This window comes from Lissotriton vulgaris, chromosome 11 (assembly GCF_964263255.1).
Source record: "Lissotriton vulgaris chromosome 11, aLisVul1.2, whole genome shotgun sequence".
NCBI lineage: Eukaryota > Metazoa > Chordata > Amphibia > Caudata > Salamandridae > Lissotriton > Lissotriton vulgaris.
Genome location: NC_141699.1, coordinates 33792922 through 33813229, shown reverse-complemented (window position 1 = coordinate 33813229; position 20308 = coordinate 33792922). Strand labels below are relative to the sequence as shown.

Sequence of the window (20308 nt, the reverse complement as noted above, 5' to 3'; positions counted from 1 at the left end):
GAACGTGGTATGTGAGGAAATAGTTCTGCATGTGAACGGAAGTCAGATCCAAGGCCTCAATGACACTACACGTGAAGAAATTGTAGTGCAGGTTGATGAAGGTCAGGTCTGCAGCCCCAAAGACACCATAAAAGTGGGGGGTACTGAGTTGGAAGCATTATTTGATTCCTGTTCTAGAATAACAATCATTAGTGCAAGGGAATTCTCCCGAGTGTCCAAGGGGAGGATAATCTTGAGGAAAATGGATGTGAGGCCCGGGGGGTATGCGGGTCGCCCCATCTCAATGAAAGGTTACTTTTGGGACAAAATTGAATACAGGGACAGGACAACAGTGTCTAAGGTGTATGTGTCTACAGTCGGGGATAACATTTTGGGTTGGCAGGCACAGAAGGAGTTGGGGGTCTATCTCAATCCTAATAGCAATCCCCAGATCTTAATACAGGAGATACAGGAACAAAAGGAAGACTTAGTGACTGAGTTCAAGGAAGTATTCAGAGAAGAGCTTGGATGTTTGAAGAACTACTGTCACAAGATAAAATTGAAAGAGAACGCAAAGCCGGTTGTGGCCAAGGTCAGGAAGCTTCCCATTGCCATCCAAGAAGAGGTGAAGTCAGAACTAGAGAAACTGTGCAAGGCAGGAGTCATCGAACCGGTGGAAGCGACGGAATGGCTGGCACCCATCGTGGCCGCCAAGAAAAAGGATGGGTCGGTTCGGCTGTGCATCGATCTGAGAGCGTTGAACAAAGAGGTTGTAGGTCGATCGACTTCCACTACCCACCATCACCCAGATGATGAGCATGCTAGAGGGGGCAAGAGTGTTCTCCACACTCGACCTCACCTCAGCTTACTTTCAGATCAAACTGCAAGAAGAGTTGCAAGAACTCACAGCGTTTGTGACACCCATGGGCGCGTACAAGTTCAAAAGGATGCCCTTCGGGTTGGTCTCGGCGGCAGCCGTGTTTCAGAGGCTCATGGGGAACATCTTGAAAGAAATCCCTGGTGTTGTATGCTACCAGGACGATGTGCTTATATTTGCAAAAACCATGACGAGCATGATGAGAGGCTGAGACGTGTGCTGGGAAGGTTTAGGTCGCAAGGACTAACGGTGAGAAGAGAAAAGTGTGTATTTGGCTGCGCAGAACTGGACTTCTTGGGACACAAGGTGACAGCTGAAGGAATCCGTCCCAAAGCGGAGCTCCAGAACACCATTGTAAATTTGGTGCCTCCTACGAGCAAGGACGAAATCAAGTCATTTATGGGAATGCTGGGGTTCTACGGCAAATTCATACGGAACTTGCAGGAAGGACATATGCCATCAGGTTGCTACTAAAAAAGAGACGGCGTTCAACTGGAGTCAGGAGTGTCAGAGAGAGTTTGAAGATGTGAGGAATGCACTTGCAGAAGCCCCCAGCCTAAAGTCCTACATACCCAACCGTGCGACAGTAGTCACCACCGACGCAAGAGCAAAAGGGCTAGGAGCGGTCCTCACTCAAGTAGGCAAAGACGGAGAAGAAACGATAGCTTTCGCCTCAAGATCACTCCAGAAGTCTGAAAACAACTACTCAGTGATCGAAAAGGAAGCTTTGGCAGTATCCTGGGCATTGGGAAAATTCAGAGACTTCCTGTGGGGCACACAGTTCACTCTTCGTACTGACCACAAGCCGTTGGTAGAAGTCTTCAGCAAGAAGGGCCTGAATGCCATCTCCAGCAGGATCAGGCGTTGGGTGGTCGGTCTCCAGGAATACACCTTCGGTGTCGAGTACGTCCCGGGAACGCGTAACTTTGCAGCAGACTGCTTGTCAAGACTTGTAAATGAAAATGAGGCGAATGAAACGCACGACAAGGCGGAAGATGAAGTGGATGACCATCAGATGGAAAATGTCTGCGCGATCCAGAGAGCAATAGGAGAAGAAACATGGAAAAATGCACTGAAGGAAGATGAAGTCTTGGAGGAGGTGTGCAAAAGAGTAAAAGACAGGTGGAAACACGAAGATAAACGGGAGGAGGCTCTGCGGCCATACTGGATTGTCAAAGATGAGCTGTCCATAGTCGATGAATGCCTGTTCAGGGGGACGAGATTAGTACCACCCGCGTCTGTGAGAGAGAACCTTGTTGAGATGGCTCACGATGGCCACCTGGGCATCACCAAGACAAAACAAAGGCTCAGAGAGAACTATTGGTGGCCAAGCATGGATCTTGCAATTGAAAGAAAAAAAAGAGACTGTATTCCGTGCAGCAACAGCGACAAAGTCTTGAAACAACGGACACCTCCAATGGTGTGCAGGCCGCCACCATCAGGACCCTGGGAGGAATTAGCACTGGACATTGTTGGTCCATTGACTGGAGAAGTGCGCAAGCCGTACATTCTGGTGCTCATGGATATGTACTCTAGGTGGCCGGAAGTGAAATTGGTGAGTGAAGTCACAACAAAGGTCGTCATTGAGTTCCTGCAAGGGTTGTTGGTCAGGGAAGGATTACCCAGCAGCCTACTCACGGACAATGGGGTGCAATTATGTTCGAAAGAGATGGAAGACTTCCTTGGGGAGAGAGGAATCACACACAAACGTTGTGCTCTGTATCACCCCGAGACCAATGGCATGGTCGAGCGCTTTAATAAAACCCTCAAGGAGAGTATCTAATTAGCCAAGGCCAGTGGCATAAGCTGGAAGGAAGAAGTATGGAGGCGGATAGAAGCGTACAGATTCACCCCGCACCAAACAACGGGAGTCACCCCATTCGAGTTGCTCCGAGCAAGAATACCTAACACCAAACTATCCCCAGGGTGGATGGGGTGGCACAAGGGATGGTCGGATCACTCCAAGGAAGCGAAAGGATTGGTGAAGCAAGAGGGAGCTATGGTGGGGAGGAAAGAAAGATACGACAGGCTCAACTCTACACGGGAGGCCGGGTTTAAAGTAGGGGACGACATTAAGATCAGGACCCCTACTGGCAGAGCAAGTTGGTAAGGATACAGTAGTCCCACCAAGATCACTAAATTGTTCAGGAATGCTGTGAAGACCCAGGAGGGGAAAATCTGGAACCTGGGAAGAGTAGTGAGATTTCACCCACCCGGGCAGGATTCCTGTAGAGAAGGGGAGGGTGAGAGCAACGCAGTGGGGAGCAAAGGTTTAAACCCCAGGAAGCAGTTGCCGGTCCCCCACCCAGGTGGAAGGTCGAAGAATGACCAGACCCCCCAGATATTTTAAACAGTATGTGATGATGTGATTCTCTGTAGTACAATTGTTCTTTTGTTTACTTCTGATATTTTATTCCGCAGGGAAGGGGGATTTGTGGTATCTCCCACCTTTATGTTCCCACCGGCGTCTCCGCATGTAATGGAGCTGCTCGCGGTGACATCACTTAGAATGTCACCGCGACCAGCGTTCCAAGGCGAGCGCCGGTGGCTAGAGTGAAGCTGCCTCCGTTGAGGGTTGTTGTGGCTGAGGTCGTTAGGTTATATTTTCATTCCTTGAACCTAATAAGCGACTTATGTTTCTCTAACGAATCGTCCCTGCATTTTGTGGCCATTTCTACACATTGCTTTTACTTTGTTACTTCTACTTCCATACTGATATGTATAGCATTCTCTTTTTGTACTGATTGATGATTTTTAAATTGTATTTATCTGTATTTAGTTGTTTTTGAATAGTATTCATCTGTACTTTTATGATCTTATATTCTAAGTATCGAATAAAGTATTTGACTGACAGGTAAAGAGCCCAACCCCATCGATGCCCACCGAGGATAGATACTGGGCACCGGGCCACAGATGACACTGGTCTGCGTTAGCAATGAAACAATATGAAGCATGGCACAGCGGGTTAAGTTAAAAGAGCCTTACCTGCTATACTTGCAAACACCTCACTGAAGCCGATCAGGACATACTGGGGAATCTGCCACCAGATGGACAAATTGGCAGCAAAATAAGTCGAATTTCCAATGGTCTGATTCAGATGATCCACTTTGACGATGTCGAGTCTTTTGCTTTCCAGAATTCCTAATTGGTGAGAGAAGGTATCAAGGTGACATATACTGCACACAACTCTTACACAGTATGATTCTGCTGCAACAGTAGACATATGCTGCACACAACTCTGACACAGTATGATTCTGCTTCGACTGTAGACATATGCTGCACACAACTCTGACACAGTAGGATTCTACTTCGACAGTAGACATATGCTGCACACAACTCTGACACAGTATGATTCTGCTTCGACAGTAGACATATGCTGCACACAACTCTGACACAGTATGATTCTGATGCGACAGTAGACATATACTGCACACAACTGACAGTATGATTCTGCTTCGACAGTAGACCTATACTGCACACAATTGACACAGTATGATTCTGCTTCAACAATAGACATATACTGCACACAACTCTGACACAGTATGATTCTGCTTCACCAGTAGACATATACTGCACACAACTCTGACACAGTGTGATTCTGCTTCAACAGTAGACATATACTGCACACAACTGACAGTGTGATTCTGCTTCGATGGTAGACATTTACTGCACACAACTATGACACAGTGTGATTCTGCTTCAACAATAGACATATACTGCACACAACTGACACATTATGATTCTGCTTCGACGGTAGACATATACTGCACACAACTCTGACACAGTGTGATTCTGCTTCAACAGTAGACATATACTGCACACAACTGACACAGTATGATTCTGCTTCAACAGTAGACATATACTGGACAGAACTCCGACAGTATGATTCTGCTTCGACAGTAGACCTATACTGCACACAACTGACACAGTATGATTCTGCTGCAACAGTAGACATATGCTGCACACAACTCTGACACAGTATGATTCTGCTTCGACAGTAGACATATGCTGCACACAACTCTGACACAATATGATTCTGCTTCGACAGTAGACCTATACTGCACACAACTGACAGTATGATTCTGCTTCGACAGTAGACACACTGCCACAACTCTGACACAATACGATTCTGCTTCGACAGTAGACATGTACTGCACACAACTCTGACACAGTGTGATTCTGCTTCAACAGTAGACATACTGCACACAACTGACACAGTGTGATTCTGCTTCGATGGTAGACATTTACTGCACACAACTATGACACAGTGTGATTCTGCTTCAACAATAGACATATACTGCACACAACTGACACATTATGATTCTGCTTCGACGGTAGACATATACTGCACACAACTCTGACACAGTGTGATTCTGCTTCAACAGTAGACATATACTGCACACAACTGACACAGTATGATTCTGCTTCAACAGTAGACATATACTGGACAGAACTCCGACAGTATGATTCTGCTTCGACAGTTGACCTATACTGCACACAACTGACACAGTATGATTCTGCTTCGATGGTAGACATATACTGCACACAACTGACACAGTATGATTCTGCTTCAACAGTAGACATATACTGGACAGAACTCCGACAGTATGATTCTGCTTCGACAGTAGACCTATACTGCACACAACTGACACAGTATGATTCTGCTGCAACAGTAGACATATGCTGCACACAACTCTGACACAGTATGATTCTGCTTCGACAGTAGACATATGCTGCACACAACTCTGACACAATATGATTCTGCTTCGACAGTAGACATATACTGCACACAACTGACAGTATGATTCTGCTTCGACAGTAGACACACTGCCACAACTCTGACACAATACGATTCTGCTTCGACAGTAGACATGTACTGCACACAACTCTGACACAGTGTGATTCTGCTTCAACAATAGACATATACTGCACACAACTGACACAGTATGATTCTGCTTCAACAGTAGACATTTACTGCACACTGACACAGTATGATTCTGCAGTAGACATATACTGCACACAACTCCAACAGTATGATTCTGCTTCAACAGTAGACATATACTGCACACAACTGACACAGTATGATTCTGCTTCAACAGTAGACATATACTGCACACAACTGACACAGTATGATTCTGCTGCGACAGTAGACATATACTGCACACAACTCTGACACAGTATGATTCTGCTTCGACAGTAGACATATACTGCACACAACTGACAGTATGATTCTGCTGCGACAGTAGACATATACTGCACACAACTCTGACACAGCATGTTTAGACAGAGTGGAACTCTTCTCTAAGGTTAGACAGAGTGGAACTCTTCTCTAAGGTTAGACAGAGTGGAACTCTTCTCTAAGGTTAGACAGAGGGGAACTCTTCTCTAAGGTTAGACAGAGGGGAACTCTTCTCTAAGGTTAGACAGAGTGGAACTCTTCTCTAAGGTTAGACAGAGTGGAACTCTTCTCTAAGGCTAGACAGAGTGGAACTCTTCTCTAAGGTTAGACAGAGGGGAACTCTTCTCTAAGGTTAGACAGAGGGGAACTCTTCTCTAAGGTAAGACAGAGTGGAACTCTTCTCTAAGGTTAGACAGAGTGGAACTCTTCCCTAAAGTTAGCCGGAGTGGAACTCTTCCCTAACGTTAGCCGGAGTGGAACTCTTCCCTAACGTTAGCTAGAGTGGAACTCTTCCCTAATGTTAGCCAGAGTGGAACTCTTCTCTAAGGTTAGACCGAATGAAACTCTTTTCTGTTAGCCAGAGAGGAACTCTTTCCTAATGTTGGCCATAGTGAAGGTCACGCCTGCAAGGTCCTCACTGGAGATGATGGAAAAGGTGCCTCTCCTCCACATATTGTTGGAGTCGACTTGTGTGTTCCCTCTCAGTGAATTTTCTAGAGACAAGTTCACTCCATCTAGGCTGGTAGTTTGCCAGGCTCTGTGGGGTGCCGACGGGTTTTTATTTTGTGAGCGTGGTAGACTGAATGTGTTTGAGAAGGAAGGGATGGCAAGCTTGCCCCTTGAGACCCTCACGGGTGAGTAGACGCACCATACACAATTCTTGCTTGATTGATTGAAAAGGCACTTATCTCCACAAAGTCGTAGGGGATACATTGTTTATGGAGGCAACTGAGCATATTCTCACGGGCAAGCTAGACTGGTCTTCTTTAATGCCAGGTTTACGCACCTCTTCGGCCTCCAAACCCTTGAAAGAAATTAAGTAGTGAAAAATAGGAACAGGTGAAATGGTACGGTGGTGGTCTAAACGGAGTCTGTAACCTTGGATATTTGAGAATGCAAGAATTAGCTCTCTGCAGTCTGGTCATGTGAGAAGTTGGCCTGGTATATGGTGTTCACTATTCTAGTGAGTACCTTGCACCAGTCCAAACGACCCTTATGGTGATTGGTTGCAAGTCAACCTTATAGACCAGCTATCCTAATGGTAGCGTGGACAAAGCAGTCTTAGGCTAAACTCAAGAGGGCATGTGAAGCCAGCTGTTTTACCATATGCAATCCCTTTTAATACCAAATGAAAGGACACTACACAAGTTATATATTATAAAATATATGTATTTATTTCTAGAATAATCCCCTTAACTCTTTATGAGCACAGGAGCACAAGCGTTAAACAAAGAACACAGTATAACATACAATAAGCTGCACAATTTTGGATAGGCCGGGTGGCCACTCAAACCATATATTAAGAAAGTGGTATAAGTACCACGTCACGAACAATGAATAGGCCTAGGGCCTTGGGAATCGCTGGGCCTACACTAGACTAACGAAGGTTAGGTCGGGAGAGGCCCACAGGATACGGGTGCAGTGTCTATAGGCAACCGCGTTTACCATACAAGTCAATGGTGCGTAAAAATCTGAAAGTTATAGGTTTCGGAGACTTCCGACTGGACTAGAACTTAGCCACTTAAAACTAGGACACTAGAGGTGTAAACCACTATAGGAGCACCGGAGTTAGTTTGTTACCTCACCCACAGGAAGCGGGTGCATAGGTGCCAAAGTGTGTCGGGTTTCGTTGTGAAGTTCTATGGAGCCTGTAGATGAAGATGCTGCAGGCGGCCAGGAGAGAAGAGTCCGGTTGGATCCAAGGGTGGATCGAAGATGTAAAGTACCTGAAAGCAGAGGGGACAGAGTTCAGGTCACTGGCCAGTGACCAGCGAGGAACCAGGAAGGAACCAGGCGATGTCGGGTTGCAATCAGGTGATGTCGAGGTGTTTGTATCCGCTGCCACGTGGACCAGGAAGGATCGAGGATGACCAGCTGGTGAACAACGAGCTGTCCCACGAAGGCTCTTGCTGTCGGCGGTGTCGGCACTCGATTCGGAGTCACCAAGCCTTGGCAAAGGCAACCCATGCAGGAAACGAAGATGGCTTCTTGATCGGACCGGGAGGGTCAGATCGATGGCTCCTTTTCAGGGGAGCTGGGGCCAGTCTGGAGCAACCAGACCAGCAGTGTAGTTTCGAGGTTTCGTCGTCACAGAGGCCACTAGCCAACGGGCAAGCGACCGGACAACGTGTCGAGCAGGAAAAGTGCAAAAGGGCCCCACGCAGCACTCGGAGAGTGTGGAGAGGTGATCTTTGGAGCACAGGATGCTCGGAGCTGGGGCTTCTCAAACCCCAAAGCACAGCGTCGAGGGTGCCTCAGGAGCTGCGCTGGAAGCACTTCTTCGACTTTTCAAGATGGCCGGTCCCACGTCTCTCGTCGCCTCCACGGGTCTAAGCTTTGCTAGGACTGTGGATCGGGCTGTCGGAAGTCTGGGAGTCCAGGTCTTGTCGGTCTCTGTCATTCAAGCTCCGGCGGGAGCAACGGCAAAGAAAGTCTTGTTGTGCTGATGGTGCCTGCTTGCACAGGGTGGCCACTCCTTGACCACAAGGGAGATTCTTCAGTCTTCCACGTCGAGTGGGATGTCGAAGGGTCCAGAGTTGATCTAAATTGCATTGGCACAGCTCCTACCTTTATTCCAAATCAAGGGGCTGGATCACCTGCTAGGTCCCTCCTATGGGTGGGACCAGGAAGGGGGTGGTTACACCCCTTTCCCTTTGTCCAGTTTCTCGCCAGTGCTGGGGCTGGAGTGCCCCAGCACCGGTTTGAACTGGGCTATGCATGGGACGCCTTGTGCGCCCCAGGCAGTGTCTAGTTTCATTTAACCCTCCCTGATACAATCCACTATCTCCTGTCTGGGGTGGTGTAACACCTCCCTGTGACAGGATACCATTTGTCCAGGCCTCTCCCCTGCCGGAGTTTCGGTCGGCAGCAGGAGGCCACACTTGTGTCAGTGGCAGCAGCATCCATTTAGTGATGCTGGGGCTCTGGTTAGATTTAACCGCTTTTTAAGCAAAGTAACATGTCTTCTCCCTCTAGAAGGGTGGAATGCTACCCCTGTCGCCAGGACTGGCGAGGGGGGTAGTATTCCAAAGCGTATGACACCTTACACGACATGTTTTGATAAAGCCAAACCAATGTTAGCAAATAACCGCGAGGATTATAATGCACTTAAGAGTATATGGTATGGCAATATCCCGGAACAGCTAAGGGAGTTGGTCCAGACAGCTGCAGACAGGCTCAGCTCATGCTAGAGCACCATCTCACATAAAACCAAGCAATCTGCCTCCAGGATTGATAAGGCCTGCCATAGGAGTGACTTATAGGTGCATATGTGTCCAGATATAGGTTTAGATATAGGTATACTATATCTAAGCAAGGGGTGATTACACGACCTTGCCCCACCTGAGTTATCAGCCAGTTGTGTCAGTTTGGATAGCCAGCCAGGGGTGGCAAAAGATATGCTGCAGCCCCTGGTAGGCCTTGGAATCACCTATGCCCTGGGTACCTATAGTACACTGTACAGGGGCTGATAAGGTGACCCAATGTTCAAATGGTTATGTACCTAAAGTACATGGATGTGAATTTAGAGAGAGAACAGCAGGCTGTGGGTCTGATTAGCAGGCCCACAGCCACATTAAGTCGAAAACCAGTGAGGCAAAAAACAAAAATTGGGGTGACCATAGGAAAGCAGACCCTACTCTCCTACAGGCACGATGAGCAGAAGTTGTTCTTTGGGATATCTCGATGAGCTAGTTCTTCAGAGATGCTGAACACCCGCCCTGGAGGCCTCTTTTACGGAGTTTTGAAAACTTGACCCCTTTTGGCTTTACACAGGTTTGAGGTAACCACTTGCGAGATCGGGCATGTCAGAGACTTACGCAAAGTTCACTCCAGGATACGGCGTCAGAGACTTACGCAAAGTCTACTCCAGGACACTACGCAAAGTCAACTCCAGGACACGCCTTCAGAGACTTACGCAAATTTCACTCCAGGACACGAAGTCAAAGACTTTAGCAAAGTCCACTCCGGGACACCGCGTCAGACTTAAGCAAAGTCTACTCCAGGACACGACATCAGAGACTTTAGCAAAGTCCACTCCAGGACACGGCATTAGAGAGTTACGCAAAGTCCCCTCCGGGACACAGCGTCAGAGACTGATACAAAGTCCCCTCTGGGACACTGCGTCAGAGACTTACTCAAAGTCCCCTCCGGGACACAGCGTCAGAGAGTTACGCAAAGTCCCCTCCGAGACACAGCGTCAGAGATTTATGCAAAGTCCCCTCCGGGACACAGTGTCAGAGAGTTACGCAAAGTCCCCTCCGGGACACAGCGTCAAAGACTTATGCAAAGTCCCCTCCGGGAAAAGGCGACAGACTTTAGCAAAGTTCACTCCAGGACACGGCGTCAGAGAGTTACGCAAAGTCCACTCCCAGAAACGGCGTCAGAGAGTTACGCAAAGTCCACTCTGGGTCACAGCGACAGAGACTTAAGCAAAGTCCACTCTGCGTCACAGCGTCACAGACGTACGCAAAGTCCACTCCAAGACACAGCGCCAGAGATTTACGCAAAGTCCACTCCAGGATGCGTAGCCAGAGACTTACGCAAAGTCCACTCCAGGACATGGGGCCAGAGATCTAAGTAAAGTCCACTACAGGACACAGCGACAGAGACTTACGCAAGGTCCACTCCAGGACACAGCGTCGGAGACTTACACAAAGTCCACTCCAGGACACGGCGTCAGAGACTTACGCAAAGTCCACTCCAGGACACGGCATCGGAAACTTACACAAAGTCCACTCCAGGACACGGCGTCAGAGACGTACGCCAAGTCCACTCAAGGACACTGCGTCGGAGTCTTACGCAAAGTCCACTCCAGGACACGGCGTCAGAGACTTAAGCAAAGTCCACTCCAGGACACGGCATCGGAGACTTACACAAAGTCCACTCCAGGACACGGCGTCGGAGTCTTACTCAAAGTCCACTCCAGGACACGGCGTCAGAGACTTATGCAAAGTCCACTCCAGGACCCTACGCAAAGTCCACTCCAGGACACGGCGTCAGAGACTTACGCAAAGTCCACTCCAGGACACGGCGTCAGAGACTTAAGCAACGTCCACTCCAGGACACAGCGTCAGACTTACGCAAAGTCCACTCCCAGACACGGTGTGGGAGACTTGCACGAAGTCCACTCTGGGTCACAGCGTCAGAGAGTTACGCAAAGTCCACTCTGGGTCACCGCGTCAGAGACTTACGCAAAGTCCACTCTGGGTCACAGCATCAGAGACTTACGCAAAGTCCACTCTGGGTCACAGCATCAGAGACTTATGCAAAGACCACTTCAGGACACGGTGTCAGAGACTTACACGAAGTCCACTCCAGGACACGGCGTCCGAGACTTACGCAAAGTCCACTCCAGGACACGGCGTCAGAGACTTACGGAAAGTTCACTCCAGGACACGGCGTCAGAGACGTACGCCAAGTCCACTCCAGGACACGGCGTCAGAGACGTACGCAAAGTCCACTCCAGGATACGGCGTCAGAGACTTACGCAAAGTTCACTCCAGGATACGGCGTCAGAGACTTACGCAAAGTTCACTCCAGGACACGGCGTCAGAGACGTACGCCAAGTCCACTTCAGGACACGGCGTCAGAGACTTACGCAAAGTCCACTCCAGGACACGGCGTCAGAGACTTACGCAAAGTTCACTCCAGGACACGGCGTCACAGACTTACGCAAAGTCTACTCCAGGACACAGCGTCAGAGACTTATGCAAAGTCCACTCCAGGACACGGCTTCCGAGACTTACACAAAGTCCATTCCAGGACACGGTGTCAGAGACTTATGCAAAGTCCACTCCAGGACACGGCGTCGGAGACTTACACAAAGTCCACTCCAGGACACGGCGTCCGAGACTTATACGAACTCCACTCCAGGACACTGCGTCAGACTTACACGAACTCCACTCCAGGACACTGCGTCAGAGACTTACACGAACTCCACTCCAGGACACTGCGTCAGAGACTTATGAGAAGTTCTCTCCAGGACACGGCGTCAGAGACTTAAGCAAAGTTCACTCCAGGACACGGCGTCAGAGACTTACGCAAAGTTCACTCCAGGACACGGCGTCAGAGACTTACGCAAAGTTCACTCCAGGACACGGCGTCAGAGACTTACGCAAAGTCCACTCCAGGACACGGCGTCAGAGACGTACGCCAAGTCCACTCCAGGACACTGCGTCAGAGACTTATGAGAAGTTCTCTCCAGGACACAGCGTCAGAGACTTAAGCAAAGTCTACTCCAGGACACGGTGTCCGAGACTTACGCAAAGTTCACTCCAGGACACGGCGTCAGAGACTTACGCAAAGTTCACTCCAGGACACGGCGTCAGAGACTTACGCAAAGTCTACTCCAGGACACAGCGTCAGAGACTTATGCAAAGTCCACTCCAGGACACGGCTTCCGAGACTTACACAAAGTCCATTCCAGGACACGGTGTCAGAGACTTATGCAAAGTCCACTCCAGGACACGGCGTCGGAGACTTACACAAAGTCCACTCCAGGACACGGCGTCCGAGACTTATACGAACTCCACTCCAGGACACTGCGTCAGAGACTTATGAGAAGTTCTCTCCAGGACACAGCATCAGAGACTTAAGCAAAGTCCACTCCAGGACACGGTGTCCGAGACTTATGCAAAGTCCACTCCAGGACACTATGCAAAGTCCACTCCAGGACACGGCGTCAGAGACTTACGCAAAGTCCACTCCAGGACACGGCGTCAGAGACTTAAGCAACGTCCACTCCAGGACACAGTGTGGGAGACTTGCACGAAGTCCACTCTGGGTCACCGCGTCAGAGACTTACGCAAAGTCCACTCTGGGTCACAGCATCAGAGACTTACGCAAAGTCCACTCTGGGTCACAGCATCAGAGACTTATGCAAAGACCACTTCAGGACACGGTGTCAGAGACTTACACGAAGTCCACTCCAGGACACGGCGTCAGAGACTTACGCAAAGTTCACTCCAGGACACGGCGTCAGAGACTTACGCAAAGTCTACTCCAGGACACAGCGTCAGAGACTTATGCAAAGTCCACTCCAGGACACGGCTTCCGAGATTTACGCAAAGTCCACTCCAGGACACGGTGTCTGAGACTTACGCAAAGTCCACTCCAGGACACGGCGTCAGAGACTTACGCAAAGTCCACTCTGGGACACGGCGTCAGAGACTTACGCAAAGTCCACTCTGGGACACAGGGTCAGACTTACGCAAAGTCCACCCTGGGTTACAGTGTCAGAGACTTACGCAAAGTCCACTCTGGGTCACAGCATCAGTGACTTACACGAAGTCCACTCCAGGACACAGTGTCAGAGACTTACGCAAAGTCCACTCCAGGACACGGCATCCAAGACTTACACGAAGTCCACTCCAAGACACGGCATCCAAGACTTACACGAAGTCCACTCCAGGACATAGCGTCAGAGACTTACGCAAAGTCCACTCCAGGACACGGCGTCAGAGACTTACGCAAAGTCCACTCCAGGACACGTGGTCAGAGACTTAAGCAAAGTCCACTCCGGGACACGGCGTCAGAGACTTACGCAAAGTCCACTCCAGGACACGGCGTCAGAGACTTACGCAAAGTCCACTCCAGGACACGGCGTCAGAGACTTACGCAACGTCCACTTTACCTCAGCTGGCTCTTTAAGGAACCCTTTATTCTTGGCTTTGATGCCCAGCATAGGTTGGCTTGTTTTGGCAAGAGGCTAAATTAGCATTACATGTATTTATAAAGCGCATGGTCTCCCAAGTTTGGGGTTTCTTGACACTGATATAACATGTTTATTGCCTCCCAGGTCGATGGAACTCATGTCGAGAGGGGTTGATGTGTTATACTTAAGGTTGTCGAGCCATGTTCTGCGTCTGACCTCAGCAGCATTTTATGAAACCTTAAAGACCGAAGCCAGATTAAGTGAAGCCCCCTATGTTGACGTCACAGAGCTGTGGGACTAAGGGTGCGGCTGAGGGTCTCCTTTTCATTGGCTAGCGTGGCCGCCATTTAAAAATGGCGGATTTGTGGTGGGGTTTGTTGCAGTCAGCACATGGTAGAGCAGGGAGCTGACATACAAAGGAAGAAGTGATGGCGCAGGTGGCACAGCCCACAGTGAAGGATGTCTTGAGACCCGCGGTGCCCCCTCACAGCCTCACAGGGGTAGCCCTGCTACAATACCAGGTTTCTGTCAAGAACGAGGCTTTTGAGAATCCGCTGCCGGCTCTGATAGGGTGACCAACCGTCCGTAAATTTCACGGACAGTCCGTAATTTCGGCCGTCTGTCCGTTGTCCGTGAAGGAGTCTCTAACGGACGCAATTTGTCCGTAATTTTAACCTCGGGCACTGGTAGCACTACCCTAAAGCCGTTACAGCTTCCATCCTCCTCCCTTCTTGACTCTGATGCAAAGCTCACATACCCCGCTGCATTGGCGAGGCACAGCGGGGTGGCAACTCTCGCACCTCCAGCCCTTGATGAGCTGTTAAGAGGTGCTTGAAGGTGACAGAGGGAGGGGCGGCAGCTTCAGGAGCAGGGGCATCTATTGAGATGCAAACAGCCCTGAATGCACCATGTCTCTGCGATTTAGGAGGGCTTCACACATTTAATTTCTGCAGAGGGTCCCAAACATCCTAGAGCCGGCCCTGATTACACTGAGCAGCACTGGTTCTCTTCACAGAACTTAAATACTGTCACTAAATTGTAAACAAACCTCGGTTCTTCAATTCAATTTCAAATTCAAATTCAATTCAGTCTTAATGTAATAAAATTAAGAAATGACACAATCGCACCCACACTGATTAACAAAGTATGGAGGACAATCGTTTAAATCAGTTCTCTTGGAGCATCTCCTGTAAGTACTGTACATCACAACAGGGGGCTGGCAAAACTAATATTTTGAACTGAGAGCCTGTCTTCTCGTTGTCTTGTCCAGGAGGGGGTGAGGAGCCCTACCCCACCCTGGAAGAGGCCAAGATGATACTAGAAAAATGCATGCCCACCCCTGTGCCCACCCTGATGGATCCTGTTCCCCCTCCCGTGATGGCTCCTGCCCCGCCCCAGTGATAGCTCCTGTCCCCCCCACCTGCCCCCTGCCTGTGATGGCTCCTGTCCCCCATGTGGTGGCTCCTGTCTCTGCCCTGGGTGGGTTCTGCCCCAGTCCTGGAATGGCTCCTGCAGGGAGGGTGAAGTTCTTAATGGGCCTCTTGTCAAAAAGGCTCAGCTCAAAATGAATATGAAAAGGTGGGGGAGTGAGTAAGTGAAGGGATGAATGGATGGCTGGATGAATTAGTGAAAGGGTGAATGGATAAATGAAAGATTAAATAGATGGATAATGAGAGATGATGGATGGATTGATGAGTGAGTGGAAGGATGGAAGAGAGAAAAGGTAAATGGCTGGATGTATGGGGGAAGGGTAGCTGGATGAGTGAACGGGTGGATGGATGAGTGGGAGGATAGATGAGTGAAAAGGTGGATGATGAGTGAGTGGGTGGGTGGATGGATAAGTGAAATGATGGATGGATTGATGAATTGATAAAGCAAGGTTGAATGGATGGACAAATGAGTGAAAGGGTGGATGTAAGGATGGATGAGTGAGTGAAAAGGATGGTAGATGAACAAAAGGATGAATAGATGAGTGAAGGAGTGAAAGGATAAATGGATGAGAGAAAGGATGGATGAGTGATAGGGTCAATGGATGGATTCATGAGTGGATTAGTAGATGGATGGGTGGGTGGATGGATGGAAGGAAGGATTGCTAAGTGAAAGGGTCGATGGAGAGAGAAAGGGAGGATGGATGACTGATAGAGTGGAAAGGTGGAAGGATGAGTGACTGGGTGGATGGATGAGTAAGTGAAAGGATGGCTGGATGGGTGAAAGGGAATATGGCTCGATGAGTGAATGGAGGGATGGGTAGAAGAGTGGATGGATGAGTGTACAGATGGATAGAGTGGATGGATGAGTGTACAGATGGATAGGGTGAAAGGGTGGATGGATGGATAATGGATGGATGAGTGAAAGGATGGATGAGTGAAATGATAGATGGAAGGATACATGATGGATAGGTTTGCAAATTGTTGAATATGTTTGGATATGGCTGGGCTTACTTCTATACTATTGCGCGACCTCTGATGTGTCTGTAAAACCTAACCAATTGTCCTGAAGTTTTGTCCTGAATTTTGACCTCCTGTCCTGAATTTGTGTCCTGAATTTCGACCCTTTGTCCTGAATTTTTACACTCCCCGTCCTGAATTTGAACCAATGCCAGTTGGTCACCCTAGGCTCTGAAACGATGCATTTTGGAAGCCACAGAAGCATTAGTGAATGGATTAAGGTAGGCTTTCATGAAACAATCTATTTAAATATACTTTTTTTTAAATTACAGTAAAGGAAAAACTGCATTAGTGTTTGATTTGACAGGATAAGGTTACGTAGTACCACGTGGCAGTGTTCCAGGGTGGGGGATGGGTAGGACAGAGACCTCGTTTCCAAGGAGCTGAAGATTTACAGAGCGAGAGGCATGAAATGTCAGGGTAGGAGGCCCTGAAGAGAGCTGCTGTGACACTCACTGAGTGGAGCACCGACCGGCAGAATCATACACAACAAAGTAAGCGCATTCACGCCTTCACACTGTTCTAACCTAAACCACGAGTACATTTAATTTAGCATTACAGGCATCGAACTTTAACCCAAATTGTGTCTCTAAACAAGTTTGCATTTTGCAACCAATAATTTCCTGAGAAAACCTTTTCCAAACCACATACTTTTGTAAAAGGACAAAGCATTTATCGGAATGCTTCAGGCGCAGTGAAAATGTCGCAGTTTGACCTCTTGCAACAGCGCGCCCATACACACGGAGGGGGCGTCCATTATCTCCGTGGTGTTCTGGCTACAAAGAGGGTGCCTGCTTTGAGGCACATCGGTTACCTTTGGTTTGCACAGTGAGCGGCCCTTCTTGCAGGGAGAGGGGATCGGTGCTGTACCTGTGGGGTCAGGAGGGTTCTTAATGCCTCTGGAGTGGCGTGGTCACAGCTCTTCCTGTCTGGTTCTTGATGTCTCTGGAGTGGTGTGGTCACAGCTCTTCCTGCTTGGTTCTTGATGCCTCTGCAGTGGCGTGGTCACAACTCTTCCTGCCTGGTTCTTGATGCCCCTGGAGTGGTGTGGTCACAGCTCTTCCTGCCTGGTTCTTGATGCCTCTGGAGTGGTGTGGTCACAACTCTTCCTGCCTAGTTCTTGACGCCTCTAGAGAGGTGTGGTCACAACTCTTCCTGCCTGGTTCTTGATGCCTCTGGAGTGGTGTGGTCACAGCGCTTCCTGCCTAGTTCTTGATGCCCCTGGAGTGGTGTGGTCACAACTCTTCCTGCCTGGTTCTTCATGTCTCTGGAGAGGTGTGGTCACAACTCTTCCTGCCTGGTTCTTGATGCCTCTGGAGTGATGTGGTGTGGTCACAGCTCTTCCTGTCTAGTTCTTGATGCCTTTGGAGTGATCACAACTCTTCCTGCCTGGTTCTTGATGTCTCTGGAGAGGTGTGGTCAAAACTCTTCCTGCCTGGTTCTTAATGCCCCTGGAGTGGTGTGGTCACAACTCTACCTGCCTGGTTCTTGATGCCCCTGCAGTGGTGTGGTCACAGCTCTTCCTGCCTGGTTCTTGACGCCTCTAGAGAGGTGTGGTCACAGCTCTTCCTGTCTGGTTCTTGATGCCTTTGGAGAGGTGTGGTCACAACTCTTCCTGCCTGGTTCCTAATGCCCCTGGAGTGGTGTGGTCACAGCTCTTCCTGCCTGGTTTTTGATGCCCCTGGAGTGGTGTGGTCTGAGCTCTTCCTGCCTGGTTCTTGACGCCACTAGAGAGGTGTGGTCACAGCTCTTCCTGCCTGGTTCGTGATGCCTATGGAGAGGTATGGTCACAGCTCTTCCTGCCTAGTTCTGGATGCCTCTGGAGTGATCACAACTCTTCCTGCCTGGTTCTCGATGTCTCTGGAGAGGTGTGGTCACAACTCTTCCTGCCTGGTTCTTAATGCCCCTAGAGTGGTGTGGTCACAGCTCTTCCTGCCTGGTTCTTGATGCCTGTGGAGTGATGTGGTCACAGCTCTTCCTGCCTGGTTCTTGACGCCCCTAGAGAGGTGTGGTCACAGCTCTTCCTGTCTGGTTCTTGGTGCCTTTGGAGAGGTGTGGTCACAGCTCTTCCTGCCTAGTTCTTGATGCCTCTGGAGTGATCACAACTCTTCCTGCCTGGTTCTTGATGTCGCTGGAGAGGTGTGGTCACAACTCTTCCTGCCTGGTTCTTGATGCCTCTGGAGTGGTGTGGTCACAGCTCTTCCTGCCTGGTTCTTGACGCCTCTAGAGAGGTGTGGTCACAACTCTTCCTGCCTGGTTCTTTGTGCCTATGGAGTAGCGTGGTCTCAACTTTTCCTGCCGGGTTCTTGATTCCTCTGAAGAGGTGTGGTCACAACTCTGTCTGTCTGGTTCTTGATGCCTCTAGAGAGGTGTGGTCACAACTCTTCCTGCCTGGTTCTTGACGCCTCTAGAGAGGTGTGGCCACAACTCTTCCTGCCTGGGTCTGGATTCCTCTGGAGTGGTGTGGTCACAGCTGTTCCTGCATGTTTTTTGATGCATAACTCTTCAGGCTACGCAAAGCCTGGCCACTTGGTTTTGGATGCTTAGACCTACGCCTGAGGCACAGTATGGCCACCTTACTTCTAGAACCACGGGGTGATAGAGTATGCAAGTTTTAATTTAGATTCTCACACAGACAACTGATGTACATTCTTACATGGACAGTGAGTGACCACTTAAAGATTGAACACAAGTCAAAATGGTGTATCATGAATTGAATATGCCAGTAATATCTGTCATATTGTCTAAAGTGAAAAAGGAGAAGGCAATACGCTCAAATTATTCAACCCACCTTACAAACGTATCTATGCAAAGATAGCTATAATATTTACAAAAGAAGGAGAAGAAAAAGCTACTCGGAATAACTTTAAAGAAAATATTGGAAACTTCCTACCAGAGATCAAAGATAACACTGGAAATAGGACTTCGTTTTGAGTCCTCTTGGCCATCCGTTGCTTTCCCCAAGATAGTACAAATACAAACGAAAGACCACTATTAAAGAAATGGCCCCAAATATCATTTAACATGTGAGTTTGATCATTAAGTTTATCAATCAGTCTCTCATGTACTTCTATCAAGGACATCGAGTCCATCCAGTTCTTAGATGCGGGCTTCGTTGTCCTATTCAAAAGCCTGAGAAGACATCATTTTGTCACTGCAACAGCGGAGTCGATCCATTTTTTTATGGTTATTCACCCCTGCAATCTTGAGTGTGTCTTGTAGTCTTGCAAGCACTGGTGAAGGGTTAATGGACAAATCACACATTAAAAAAAATGTTTTTGCAATAGTGCCTCAAATGAGACATCAGTAGATTTTATATGTTGGAAGAGTGCCAGTGAATGTGATGTATGTCACCCTCTGCATGTCAGCGCCGCCAGCTTGAAGACAGGACATTTTAGCCGATTGAAGCATGTAATTGGTCCAGTACTAGCCCTGTAGGACCTTAAAGAAGCTAAATTTAGAACAGGCTTGGTTAAGACCTTCGTAAAGAGTCTTCGTAAGATCGGACTATTCTTCTTCGGTGCATGTTTTTTGGAATATCGCTTGCCACCTACGCCTAAGGAAGCGTTCCATCTCACCAAACAGACAGAAAGGTGGCATCATATGGCTGGGTCCTGAGCTTGGTCAGCGTCTCAATTGCAAATATTTCCTAAACTGGCTTTTGTGCACATTGTGAGAAGTTAGCCTGGCATATGATGTCCACTAGTCTAGTGGGCACCTTGCACCAGTCTAAACAACCCTTATTGATGGTGGTTGTTAAGTCAACCTATCCTAGTGGTAGCATGGACCAGCAGTCTTAGGCTAAAACCTCAGAGAGCATGTAAAGCAAGCTGTTTTACCAATTATAATCCCTTGAATACCAAATGAAAGGACACCACACAAGGTATATATCAAATATATATGTAATTATTACTAACACAACCCCTCTGAACTCTTTATGAGGTCAGAGATCG

General features: G+C 48.7%; 1 protein-coding gene across 1 annotated transcript in view; it reads right to left on the bottom strand.

Annotated features, from left to right (window-relative positions):
• SLC15A4 (solute carrier family 15 member 4) overlaps nucleotides 1-20308 on the bottom strand; it is a 317983-nt gene that overhangs the window by 71492 nt on the left and 226183 nt on the right. The window contains exon 6 of the mRNA XM_086942677.1: nucleotides 3842-3997. Coding sequence (XP_086798803.1) covers nucleotides 3842-3997 — 156 coding nt within the window. The remainder of the gene's footprint in view (nucleotides 1-3841; nucleotides 3998-20308) is intronic.